Genomic DNA, 13418 nt, shown 5'->3' on the forward strand with positions numbered 1-13418 from the left:
AGGCACCCCCACCGACGCCGCTCGTTCCCGGCTCGGGCCCCGACGGTTCGCTCCCCTCAGGTCCACCCCAGGGCTCGGCCCTGCCCCGCCACGGCCCCCGCCCGCCCCCCGGGGCCGGGGGAGCCCCGGCCAATGGCCTGCCGCTGCCGCCGTCCCTCCCCGGACCCGGGGCCGCCCCCGTCAGACGGCGGGGCCCGGAGCGGAGAGGCGCGCCGTCCTCCGCCGCCCTGCCCGGCCCTGCCCGGCCCTGCCCGGCCCGCGGCCGCCATGGGGTGCGAGCGCCGCGCCGCCCTGCTGCTCCTGCCGCTCGCCCTGCAGCTCTGCCCGGGCCGCGCCGCCCCGCCCGCGCCCCGAGGTAAGGGCCCCGCCGCCCCTGCCTCCCTCGCTTCAGCAAGCTTTTCCTTCCCCTCTTTCATTCGCGACGGCGCTGAGTTCGCAGCGTCCCGTCCCGTCCCGTCCCGTCCCCTCCGCCGGGAGCCCGGTGCGGGCCGGGGAGGGCGGCTGGGGGTCGCCAGCTCTGCAGGTGCGAGGGAAGCCGCCGCCGTCGCGGGCAGCGGGGGCTGCCCCTTGCCCGGCGCGGCGCAGGCAGCGCCCGCGGAGCCGCCCCGCCGCCGGGCTGCCCCGGCCCTGGCCCCGCCGGCCCCCGGCCGTGCTTTGCCCCGCCGGACTCGCGGTGCGAGCCGGAGCGGGTCGCGGTGCAGCCGCTCCCTCAGCCGCTCCCCTACAATCGGCAAAAAGTGGCCTAGTTGTAGCGGTGCTGGTAGGTGTGTTGGACGTCTGAGGAGCGCTTTGTCAGTTGCAAGTTCTCATCAATGAGAAGTGAATTGCTAAGCTATGAAAACTCGTCGGGAAAACTCAGCTTCATAAAGTGCGTAGGAAAACAGGTACCTTTTAAATCCAGCGTTACTTTGGCAACATTATGCATGTAGTAAGTCAGGAGCTACTTTATTTTAGAGCGTGCATAAAGTGAGTGGTATCGCTCTCCAGTAGCAGCTGGTGACTGGAACCAGCTCAGCTACTGAGTGGAGCAGTTAGGGTAACTTGGTGCCACTCCAGGAGCCCTGAAGCTGCTCCTGGTTCTTTCTGCGTTTTTAACGCCCTCCATTGTCTTACAAAATGATATTTGGCATTTTAATCGGTTATTCCTTAGTTAAGTGAAGCAGATCTAAAAGGCAGCCAATCAGATTAATTAAGCTGCATTTCCAAAAGCCTTCTTGATGTAAAACAGTCCTTCTTGATGTAAAAACATTTCAGTAAATTGTCATATTGAGAAGGAGGGTATTGCCATATTTTAAAGAACAGAGACAGATTTCCCCCTCGTGAGGGGCAGTGACCAGTGAAAGACCCCACTCTCAACATGTGAAACTTTCACCTTCTTACAGTCAGTCAGAAATCATTGCAGTGGGGTTAGGGTTTCACTCCAGGTGTGCCATCATTAATTATCTTGAAAAGTGCTGAACAGCAGTGGAGCAGTGTTTACGTTTATGGTTTTTATGGTTAGCTGTGGCTGGAGAAGAACCTTGGGGGGTCTCAAAAAGCTGGTGTGACATGGCAGCAGAATTAAGGGAAAGAAAGGGTTTTTTATTTTGAGCTCCATCCTCTCCTGTGCCACTAATTTCATTCCTCCATGCCTCCTCCTCTTAGGGCTTCCCGTCATGTCTTTTACGTCCCATCTGAAGAGCTAGCCTTGATGTTTTCGGCCAGATCTCCAAAGAGTGGTTTGCCACTGTCTCAAGGTGTAGCTGATCCCTTGTTAGCATTTTCGTAGGAGGGTGAGCAGCTGCCTTCTAAAAACCACAGAAAGCAGGCGGGGCAGAGAATTCCTGGTCCGTCTCTCGAGTGGGCTCAGTTTAGCCTGGTGGGTATGCATGCTCGTGCTCGGAGGCATGCCCGAGTCCTCACAGGTTGAAACCAGCTGCTTGTGCCTTTCAGCTTCGGCAGTCCTTCTCCATCCATTTGTTTTCGAGTCTGCCTTTCCAGGGAGAGGAACAAAAAGATGAGATTCTTACAAAAATGAAATCTGAAATCCTTGTGGATCTTTTTTTCTTGTTCCTTCCAAACAAGCAATTGTCTCTGTAAGGTCTAAGAGCTATCTCTCTTGGCCAACTCTACTAAGGATGTAAAATGAGCTTTCATAACCCCATTGCTCTTCTGCCAGCCACTTTTACTAGCATGTCTGTAATTTACACTAAGGATGGATCCTATGCTAAAGGATGGGTCTGGTCACCTACTTCTTTTACATGCTGGTCAGTGAAGACATCCCAAGAGAGGGTTTGATAACATGGTGCTGAAGGATCCAGTTGAGGCAATGTGCTTTATAGAACGCAACTACCAAACCAATTTGAGCGTTCATTTAAATATGCAAATTTCAAAAATTTCAATAAATGTTTTCCGTAAGATTAGACAGATGTTTCCCAGTGTTTAGTCATTACTTCTATAGTATTTCTCCTGTATTTTTAAGTGTTTGACTCTAGCAGAAATTAATTACTCTCACAGGAATTGTTAAAAAATCAGCCAATAGACCTGGAAGAACTGGACAAAATGTATAGCTATATTTTGTGCTGTCAAAGACTTAAGTACTGTATAGCGGTGCTCCGTCTGAGAAGACACAGCTGTATTTTATGAGTGATTACTACCTGCAAAACGTCATTGTACAGAGTAGTGAGTTGTATTTCAATCTCTTGCTTGGGCAATTGCTTTGCTTTCTGTGCGCTAAACGTGATGAAACACCCAGCCTTTTGCCTCTGCTGTCTGGGTCACTGGTTTCAGTGGGAGCAGTGGTTGTCCTGGGATGCTGTAAATCTGAACTGAATGAAAGAGAAGTCCTTCAGCTAGGTCCATCTCAGATATTTGTTTCTTAGTTGTTTGACAACAGTATTACAAGTGCATGCAAATCAAGGGCCTGATTGTGTAGTGTCCTGAAAACTCTTAGTAGAGTCATGGGATCCTTGGACCCAATACGATGATCTGTATTTCAATGGTTTCATGAGACGAAGGGAAAAATCTGTTCATTTTTCATTTTTGGAAATGACATTAGTGTCTAGATGAATGGATGCTCCAGAATGAGCAATGGAAGCAGCACGAACCCAGGCTCTAATATAAAGGAAGAGGGTTCCCACACGGCTGTGGGTAGGTCCTGTGATTGTCCTCTGGGTGCTCTTCAGTCTCCTTCTGCTTGTAGCATATGGAAACACTGGGTTGGTAGGAGGGCCCCATCACCTTAGTCAACGACGACAGCTTTGGGGTTGTGCTGGGTAGAAGAGACTCATCTGCAAAGGTCCACCGTTTTTTGCCCTGCAAAACTAAACTTGGTGGTACAACCGCGGACTTGAGTCAAGGTAAGGCACAGTGTGCTGCCATGTGCCTTTGCTGTCTGCCTGATATTAGGGCTCTTCTCCGGTGGCAACTCTATAGTATTGTGCTGGTGTGGGAGAAGAATATGGCTCAGCTATGATAGCATTATGCCCTTATATTTAAATAACACTTGTGCATATTCATTTATCAGACTTTATTGGAAGGGTATAATATATATATTGCTTTGATAGCAGTGGTTTGAAATAGGAGATTATCAAGAAACCTAGTGGAATGGTTTATTGAGTTTGGAGACATCATGGATTTAGGAACATTGTGGAAAACCCCAGTTCGTTGCTTCAGTGCCATAAAGGGGGTAGCTGACATATGTACGAGTATCATGTTAGACTCTGTGCTGAGGCATTGTGCAAAAATAAAAAGAAAAATTTGAAACAGCTTTCACTATGCCTTCAGGGTTTGTTTTTTTTTGCCAGGCCTGTCTTTCTTTGTTATCTGTGCCAGAAAAGAAAGATGAGTCTTATTTATATAATATATCTTCTGAGAAGTCAGTGAAGTGAGAAGGAAGTTATGAAAATCACATTGCTTACCTGGCTTTTTAGCATTTTAATTGGTGCCCTGCAAATGCCATCAAAATGGTCCTTAGGATAAGTATGCTGGAAATCGGTCTGAAAATTTTGATGTTAGATCCTCAGTTTAACTGAAATGTGAACACAAGCATCTGAATTTGTGAAAGCAGAAATAGGTTAAAAAGCTTTCTGTTGAGGTACATCCTCAGAAGAGAAGAATTTTAGAGATCTACCTGAAAATATTTGAGTACCTCAATTTGAAGATGAGATATTTCTATGTTAGTAACTTATCAATAATTCCTTTTTAAAAAAAAAGTTGCTAAAACATGATCAGCTGCAACAAAATCAATATGATATTTTGATAGAATCATAGAATAATTTTGGTTGGAAGGGACCTTTAAAGATCATCTAGTCCAATGCCCGTGCCATGGGCAGGAACATCTTTCACTAGATCAGGTTGCTCTAAGATGTCCCTGCCAATGCCAGGGGGGTTAGACTAGATGATCTTTAAATATGATCTTCACATTGTTAATTTTTGTCTTCATATTGTTTATTTTAGGTAGGACAACTTGGGTTCATTTTAAAGTATCCATATGGAAATAGCAAAGAGTGTACAATCTCCAATGGCTTCAGACTACAGTCGTCTTTGATCATTATTATATTTAAATTGCTGTTGAAACTTGCTTGTTTTTCAGTTTTTGATCTCCTTCCCTATTCCAACAAGAAAGTGGCAACAAACTTCTTGCAACAAGCACTTGGTGATCCTACGGTGAATGAAGTGTACTTGCTCTCAACATTCAAACTGCAGCCGAAGAGCACAGCCACCATATTTGGCCTGTATTCATCAGCTGACAACAGCAAGTATTTTGAATTTACAGTAATGGGACGGGTGAATAAAGGTGAGTTGTTTGGAGTATGTAGGGGAAAACTAGTGTTGGATCCAATAGTTATTGGTGTGTCACAGATGGATGGTGAAAACTCTGTGATTAACCTTTATGCTTGAGCCATTCCTGTTGCATGCTGTCACCACTTAGGCCCCCCTCTCAGAAGATAAAAGTGTTGGTTACATCCCCTTTCGCTCCCCTTCTCTTCCCTTCCTCTTGCTGGATGCTTCACTCTCCTGGCCAGGGGAAGCTGACCTGACAATCAGCTGCCCTCTCCACTCTGCCATGGTGCTTGCTCTGAGCCATGCTGTGAAAGGAGGAAAAAAATGGAGTATGGAGAAAGGAGTCAATTTGGTTTTCTTTTTCTTTTTTTTCTTTTTTTCTTTTTCCCCTTGGGACAATCCCTGGTTCTTATTACGCAGGAATGTGAGGGACACACGCACATGCTGCTTCATGCAGATGAAAGGCAGGTTCTTGTTCTGCTGACCCTGGAGGTTAGATATGACTATGCAAGACACATTCCTAGCACTTACAGGATCTTTTGGGTGAATTAAAGTGTTTGTTCTCCATTTATTGAAATTAGTTAACCAGGAGTCAGAGCAGGAACATCAGCATACTTTTAGAAATGGAGAGCTTTCATCGCTTTCTAGACCAGATCTAGGATATATTGCAATTTTAAGGTTCAGCGTAAAATTGTTGAATGAGGTAAATTATTGTTGCTCCATTGACTTCACCACTGCTATGATAATTATCTGCTGCAAATGTTATAATTAGGCAGGTGAGTCCAATATACTGAGAAACTTTACTGAGAAATTTCAGTTTATACATAGGAAAATTATTCTATATGCTGAAGAAAAGCGCACCTTTTGCTTGGGAAATGTAGGGGAATGAGTTAGATAAAACATTGGTAGTTTTATTAGGTCTGCCAAAATCCTTCTGAGGTCAGGGAATAAGAACTTTTGTGCTATGTGTGTGTTGGGGGTGTGGGTAAGCCTTATCAGTAAGTGTCATACAATTTCTAACATTGACTTACCTAATTGCTAAATAAATGACAGATCACACATACTCCTTCTCTCCCTCTCACACACACACATTTATGTGTGTAAATGTTATACATGTGTATAGGAATGCATTATGTATACACACAAATATGTCTATATGCATACAGTTTTGAACATATCAAACTCTTCTCTTGGTTTTCAAGAATACCTCCATGCCTGCTGGTTACTGATATGCTTTAACTAACAGACTTAAGAGGCTTTCTGGTGGAAGATTAAGTGGCTTCTTTTGGTTTTGTCCTCAGTATGTTCGTGATGTATTTGAGAAGTGTCTGTGACAGGACGGTGGCATATAGATAGGCAGCATGAAGAACCTTGTCCTGTCAGTGACCAGTGTTGAGTAGATGGGGGACATCTGTAACCTACCTGTTGTAAAGGACTGATCAAATAGAGGGAGGCTTTTCGCAGCGAGGCTGTTCCATGGAGATCTCTTGCCTCCTTATTACTTTAGTGCACCTTGTTTAATGCATATGGCAGCGTGCAAGTAGTAGGCAGTGTTTTCATGTGTGGTTTCTCTGGAAGTGTCAAGTGTCCCATATGGCTACTTCATATGGTAGGTTAAACTGCATCCAGGAGATCATCATGTGAGCTGAAAGCATGGAGTGTGGGGGCTGTTTGTGATCCTCTCAAGACTGTAGATCGTCACTTAAGTGGTGAGACAATGTTAGCAAAATGCAGGGTCTAAATATCTACCATTTTGGAAGGGTGCATGTGTGCATAGTGCTTCCTCTGTATGGTATTTCCACTTATGCACCCAGATCTGATCTAAGTGGCCCAAAGCATGCCTTAGTGATCCTTTGAACGGCCACGTTTGAGAGGTGTGTTCCAAATGGTTTGCTTATGTTGTGGTCTTGTTGTGATATACCTGAGAGTAAAATGTCCATAACGCCAAAATGTTTTTAAAGCACAGATCTGAACTACTGGGCAACTGCTCAACTTGTTTTGGTTAGACCAATGTACTTTTCAGAGGCAAATAGCATCTATGGGTTTCTTATCCTTTTTAAACAATTCCCTTATGGAACAAACAGCAGTAAGTGCATAAAAGTGACACAATTTAACAATTCTGTGAAGCAGTTCCTATTTACTGGCAGGATCAGTAGTTTTATGGAAAATCTGTTTCTTAAACAGTACAGGTGAGCCACTTACTCTCCTGAATGTTAGTGGAGAATATCCTAGCAGGAAACATGCAAGGGCTTGGATGAGTTAAATCTTACAGAGGTGGAGGCTGTGGTCCAGCAAAATCTCCCTTCAAAAGCCTACTCGTTTACCAGATGGATATTTGGCTTTGGCTGAGGAAGGAATACTTGATCCTCCTTCCAAGCCAGATTTCTCCTTGTCCTGAAACTGTTCTGGCAGGGTCTGTTCTGGGCTCTGCCACCATCTCCTCTTTCTTTCTCTAGCTTACTGCTGCGTTTGGTCACTCTGAATGCAGGGCCCAGATCCAAAAATCTTGCTTTCATATGACCAGGCGTGCATAATATTCACGTAAGTAAAATGCCTGCAACGTACTCCGTCTTGCCAGATCTTTGAGTTTGCCAAGAAATACTACCTTTAGCAAGTTACTGGTGACCTCATGCACCTTTGCGGAAACCTCAGCTCTGGCAGTGTTTTGACACAGACAGCAGTGAAAACATTCCTGATATTGATCACAGCTGCTGAGACTTCAGCACTAGTGTAATCTTTAAAGATGGAGACACACCCTGCCCCATTCATGCTGGTATAAATCTGGGTTCTTTTAATCATTAGACTGAGGAATTAGAAAAATAGTAGGGAACATGTACCCAGTAACTCAGAAGGTCACCAGCAAACAGAGGTATCACAGCATCAAAGAGGGTACATTAGTAGTGGAGAGATAGGAAGATAATTTGTTAACTGAATAGAAATCGCATCCTTCAGGGGTCCGTACTGGGGCCAGTGCTGTTCAATATCTTCATCAATGACATAGCAGGATCCAGTGCACCCTTAGCAAGTTTGCAGATGACACCAAGCTGAGTGGTGCAGTTGACACGCCTGAGGGATGGGATGCCATCCAGAGGGACCTGGACAAGCTGGAGAAGTAAGTGGGCCTGTGTGAACCTCATGAGGTTCAACAAGGGCAAGTGCAAGGTCCTGCACCTGGGTCGGGGCAACCCCCGGTATTAGTACTGGCTGGGGGATGAAGGGATTGAGAGCAGCCTTGAGGAGAAGGACTTGGGGGTACTGATAGGTGAAAAGCTGGACACGAGCCGGCAATGTGCTCTCGCAGCCCAGAAGGCCAACCCTATCCTGGTCTGCATCAAAAGCAGCGTGGCCAGCAGGTCGAGGGAGGTGATTCTGCCCCACTACTCTGCTCTGGTGAGACCCCACCTGGAGCACTGCGTCCAGCTCTAGGGTCCTCAGCACAGGAAGGACATGGACCTCCTGGAGCAGGTCCAGAGAAGGACCACAAAAATGATGAGAGGGATGGAACACCTCTCCTATGAGGACAGGCTGAGAGAGCTGGGGATGTTCAGCCTGGAGAAGAGAAGGCTGCAGGGAGACCTTATTGCGGCCTTTCAGTACTGAAAGGGGGCCTACAAGAAAGGTGGGGATAGTCTTTTTAGCAAGGCCTGCTGCAACAGGACAAGGGGTAATCGTTTTAAACTAAGGGAGGGTAGATTTATGCTAAAGACAAGAAAAAAAATTTTTACAATGAGGGTGGTGAAACACTGGAACGGGTTGCCGAGAGAGGTGGTAGATGCCCCATCCTTGAAAACATTCAAGGCCAGGCTGGATGGGGCTCTGAGCAACCTGATCTGGTTGAAGATGTCCCTGCCAATTGCAGGGGTGTTGGACTAGGTGACCTTTAAGGTGGTCCCTTCCATCCCAAAGCATTCTATGAGTCTATGAAATGGGATGAGTTCAGTAGGTGTTATTAGCTCTGAAACTAATAAGAGTTTTTCCCTCCACTGTATCCACAATTTTTAGTTGACCTCATGTTAATGTAGGTGTTTCTTGAAGGTCAGAGTATTTGTGAGCTCTCACTTGATACAACAGTGGCAACCCTCTGGGAGGGTTCAAACAGATGCTCACAAGAGCCAGCACTTAACTATTTAGGTGCCTGGCATCTGCACAGCTTGACTCCTCAGTGCACGTAACTTATCATGAGGAAACAAGGGACCTGCAGGCTGGTGATCAGTGGGATCTTTGAAACCAGGTCTTTCTAATATTGTAGAGTAGTTATACGCTGCCTAGATGCACTCAGCTCATTGCTTCGGCAGACATGCATTTGGAGAGCCAGGGAGAGATTTTGTGGAGAGAGCTAGCTAGCTGGTCTAAGAGATTTAGCTTGCAGATCCTAGCTTACCCATCCAATTTCCTTAGGAAAGAGACATTTTTTCAATATTATGCAGCGTGTAAGAGTTTTTTTGTCTGCTGTTGTGTTTTTTGATGGTGCATTTTACTTCATAAAATGGGAATTTGTTGTGTCAGTTATCAAGCAGGTCATTCACTAATGCCTTAAAAACAAGTTGAGAGGGGACTCAGTCATCTTTAGGGGTGAAAAATGTAGTTTCTGTGTTATATTTTGTTTTTACTTACTATTTGTTACAGAGAAATGCAGGTTATTGGCTTGGAGTCGTGATTCCTTTGGTTTCTTTAATGATGCATTTGGATACACTGTCAGATGTCTTCACTGAATGCAATATGCATCACTGAAACTGATTTTTCTAGTTGTACATTTCTCCTACAGAGTATTTCTAAGTCTATCAGATATGTACTTGCCAAAGCGCTGACTGCAGGCTGTCTGCTACACCCTTTACCTTTACCACTTGTGTTGTAGCAGGTTACGGTGTGTAAGCTGACATTGGTTAAGCCAGTGAGAGAGGCCTGGACAAAGCAGTGGAAAACACTGTGCAGGCAGCAATGCGTTACAAATGGGGAGTCACGCAGGAGTCCTGGTAATCCTGCTCTGGGAGTCAATGTGCCATTTATTATTAGCATTTATATCGGCATATGGGATGCCTTTACAAAAGCTGACATGTGGAAAAATACCAGAGCAATTGCAGATTTCCACAGGATCTTCCTTGATCAGCCTTGGGTTATCTGCTGCCCTCTGATAGTCCTTCTGTGTATTTTGTACTAGTGGTGCTGCGCTATCTGAAGAGCGACGGGAGGCTGAATTCGGTGATCTTTAGCAACATCCAGCTGGCTGATGGGAAACCGCACGCTGTCATCTTGTGGCTGAGTGGCCTGCAGCAGGGATCGAGCACAGTAGAGTTGTATCTGGACTGCCTGCAAGTAGGTGCTGCTCAGGACCTGCCAAAAGCATTTTCAGCACTGTCTCAGAAGTCGGCGGCAGTAGAGTTGCGCACTTTCCTGGAGAAGCCACAGGTGAGCATGAAAACTGGGAGCAGGCTGAGAACTTACAGAGATCACCAGGGATCCTCTGGGTCACTGAATCCAGACCTCAGCCCTCGCAGCAGCCAAGCTCTGTACAATGGTGCTTCAGTAATACTCCAGTATTAACTTGTGAAATAAATGTAAATATAAGTTCCCTATGGAACAGGTGAAATCTTAGCTTCATTGAACCCAGTAATAGTTATGCTCTTCATTTTAAACACAATTTTTAGCTTATTAAAAAAAAACCTGCTGCCTCCCTCACTTCAGTCTAGGTGTTTCTTGGGGACTGGACTTTTTGTGAGGACTTAGCTGATGCAGTAAGGGCAGCTCTTTGTCAGCTTCTTACAGCTGTTCAGTATGAGCAACCCTTCGCTGTGTATGTAGCTTTTCTCTTCATGATAAGCCGCATGGACTAAAAAGACACAAGAAGGGGGAGACTTGTGTGGTGCAAGAGTCCAACCCCCATCTGTGTGACTACAATAGCTTTTCTTCCTCTGCCTGCCAACCAGGGGTTGGCGTAGCTTCCTTTCATCTCCGTATCCTCAGTCCAAGGTAAACGGTATCTTCCACAAGCATCTTCCATCATCATTGATGCAAAATATGCATTAGAAGGTGCAAATGCATTCTGCCCCCAAGGTTGCCCCCTTGCTTTGTTTCATTGCAGGCTTGAAAATGAGCCTGTTTATAAGGAGAATCACTAAGGTGCCCACATTCCTGACATGAATGTAAACCTGTTGGGGCGGGAGGAGGGCAGAAAGACTGCTTTGGATTCAGTTCAACAACAACAAAAAAATCATTCTTATATGCCACAGATATAAAAATATGTGAACTTCCTGGTATGTGAGATCGTTTGAATTGGAATAGTAAAAAAAAGGTTCAGAATAAAACCACAACTATGTGAAAATCCGCAAGGCAAAGATTAGGGATTTCATTACAGTTCAGATGGTGATGGGTGGTCCTGAAGGGGACGGTGTAGAAGCCCTGCATGCTTAGGAAATGGACCACCTCTCTAAAAAAATCTATTTACTTTGTCTGATATTACACATTTTTTCCATTGTGGTATCAGAATTGTGAGCTCTGTTTTTCTTGTGAGTCCAGGATACGCTAGATGAGCTGAAGCTGGTAACTGGAGGAACACTTGCCCAAGTGGGGAACCTGCAGGATTGTTTTCTTCAACAAATTGAACCTGTTCCTCAGTACACTGGTAAGGCCTGCAGCCAAGAGTTAAAATTGTTCCTTAGGATACCAGTGCAAAGGAGCTAATGTGATGAATATTAAAAATGTGGAGAAGCTCTATAGACAAGTAGTAACAGTTGTTTGACTGAATTACAGCCGTAATTTCCTGTAAACGTTTTAGATGTAGCTCAGTTTGGAGAGAAAACAGTCACTGCTGCTGATGATAAAGCAATGAGTTGTCCCAGTGGAGGAGGAGTCTATAATGATTAAAAAAGGCTTTTTAGCCTAATTTGGAAGACAAACTTTTGTGATCATGATCTGTTTGTGTCAGCTTAATAATATTTTAAGTATTCAAATTGCAGACAGGAAGTAGTCCTGAATGTGATACACTGCTACAGGCTTTATGAAAATAGGGGGATGGGTCGAGTAGCAAGACTGATCAATGTACTTATCTACATGGCCAGTATTCATCTTTTGTTGATCACTGGAGTGTCCTGGAGAGGCGAGGAACAAGGCGTGAAGGACACAGGAGACTGCAGGGCGTGTTGGTGCTATGGCTGCAGAGCCTGCAGGTCCGCGTGGGAAAAGCTATTGCAAGTTAGCCGCTAGTCCTGCCACGAGTTAGCTGAAGACTGGAAATCTGCTCCAAAACCAATTCCTTTTCTGCCTGTGCTGAGCATTGTGGAGACTGAGCTGGGAACAGGGAGGAAAGGAAGGAGCTGAGGCTACTGGGATTCCTGCAGGTCCCCAGGGGCTGGGTGCAATCCCCTGTGATGGGTGAGGCTGCTCTCTAGCCTCTCAAGACAGCAAACCTGGGCTAGACTGCCCCATCTGTACCCCTTCCTAGTCCCTGTCGATCTCTCCCTGGCTGCCTCTGCCTGGCTGAGTCTCTCAAATTCCGTTGCGTATAACCTTCAAGTGGAATTAGTATCATATTAATAATAAAACAACTCACATGAATATATTCAAAGCCTACGTTAGTCAAATCCACCAAAGGAAAAGGTGCAAATGTTCCAACAGCAATATTAACTCAGCTGCCTTGCACTTTGTATATGCTTCACGATGCCCTTTTACGGGAGCAATATATCAAATAACCACAATTTTGCCTTCATCCAGAAAGAGCTGGAATGCAAATGCTTAGCTGTATTGGTGTGTGAGACCTATATATCTTGGTAAAGGCATGTGTTTTCACATTAATTGGAAAGTCCTTGGGAGAGCTTTGGAACTGACTAACTGTACATGGCCTTAACTGTGTGCCTGGTCATTGCTCACTGCTGTGGCAGCAGCATTCCCTCCGTGCTCAGTCTGTGAGGCTGAGACACCTAAGCAGTGTAGATGAGAACGTGATGATCAGACAAAGGCTGAACATATGTGTTTGGATCTTTTTGTGTGGGTAGGAAAACACAGTGCAAGATGCACTGAGTTTGGTAGATGAGATTAGTATGCATGTAATCGTCATGACAAAATCATTCATGTCAGAAGGGATCTTTGGAGGTTGGGCAAAAGTGTAAGAGAGTGGAGTTATAGTGTGGTTTTCCCTGAATGCTTTCCTGTTTTCCAGCAGTTCAGGGTATACAGAGCTCTCGACTCAGAGGTGGAGTCTTTGTGTTTTGTACTCAATATATGTTTCCTTTCATGAATCTGTCCAGTCAGTTTTGAATGCATGATCAAGACTATCTCCTGGCAAGAAATTCGTCACGTGTCTGAGGAAATACCTCCTTCTGTTTACTTTGAACCTGCCTCTTTGTAATTCCACATGCAACTTGTATATGTAACTTCTTTGGTGGAGGATTATAGGCTGACAGGAAACTGTTCTCTTGTCAGCCCTCATCCATACTTTAAATCATGGCTGGATCTCTGGCCAAGTAGCCATAGTCTCTTTGAATGACACTTCAGGACTCTGACTTTGCTGAATGGGGGCAAGTGGGGTGCTTGAGCCAGTATTGCTCCTGAAGGAGCTAGAAGAAGTATCTGTGAGGCATTTCACAGTGGCCTGCAATTACACAAGCTAGTATTTGTGGGTTTGCCCTGGCTGGGCCAATTTGCTGTGCAACAAAGGTGGT

General features: G+C 45.4%; 1 protein-coding gene across 1 annotated transcript in view; it reads left to right on the plus strand.

Annotated features, from left to right (window-relative positions):
- Positions 1-206: 206 nt before the first annotated feature.
- THBS4 (thrombospondin 4) overlaps positions 207-13418 on the plus strand; it is a 40383-nt gene continuing 27171 nt past the window's right edge. Inside the window, exons 1-4 of the mRNA XM_087741919.1 lie at positions 207-355; positions 4574-4777; positions 9923-10170; positions 11278-11383. Coding sequence (XP_087598045.1) covers positions 268-355; positions 4574-4777; positions 9923-10170; positions 11278-11383 — 646 coding nt within the window. The 5' untranslated portion in view covers positions 207-267. The remainder of the gene's footprint in view (positions 356-4573; positions 4778-9922; positions 10171-11277; positions 11384-13418) is intronic.

Source organism: Nipponia nippon, unplaced genomic scaffold (genome assembly GCF_047370975.1).
Source record: "Nipponia nippon isolate SJK-2023a ecotype South Korea unplaced genomic scaffold, ASM4737097v1 scaffold_8, whole genome shotgun sequence".
Lineage (NCBI taxonomy): Eukaryota > Metazoa > Chordata > Aves > Pelecaniformes > Threskiornithidae > Nipponia > Nipponia nippon.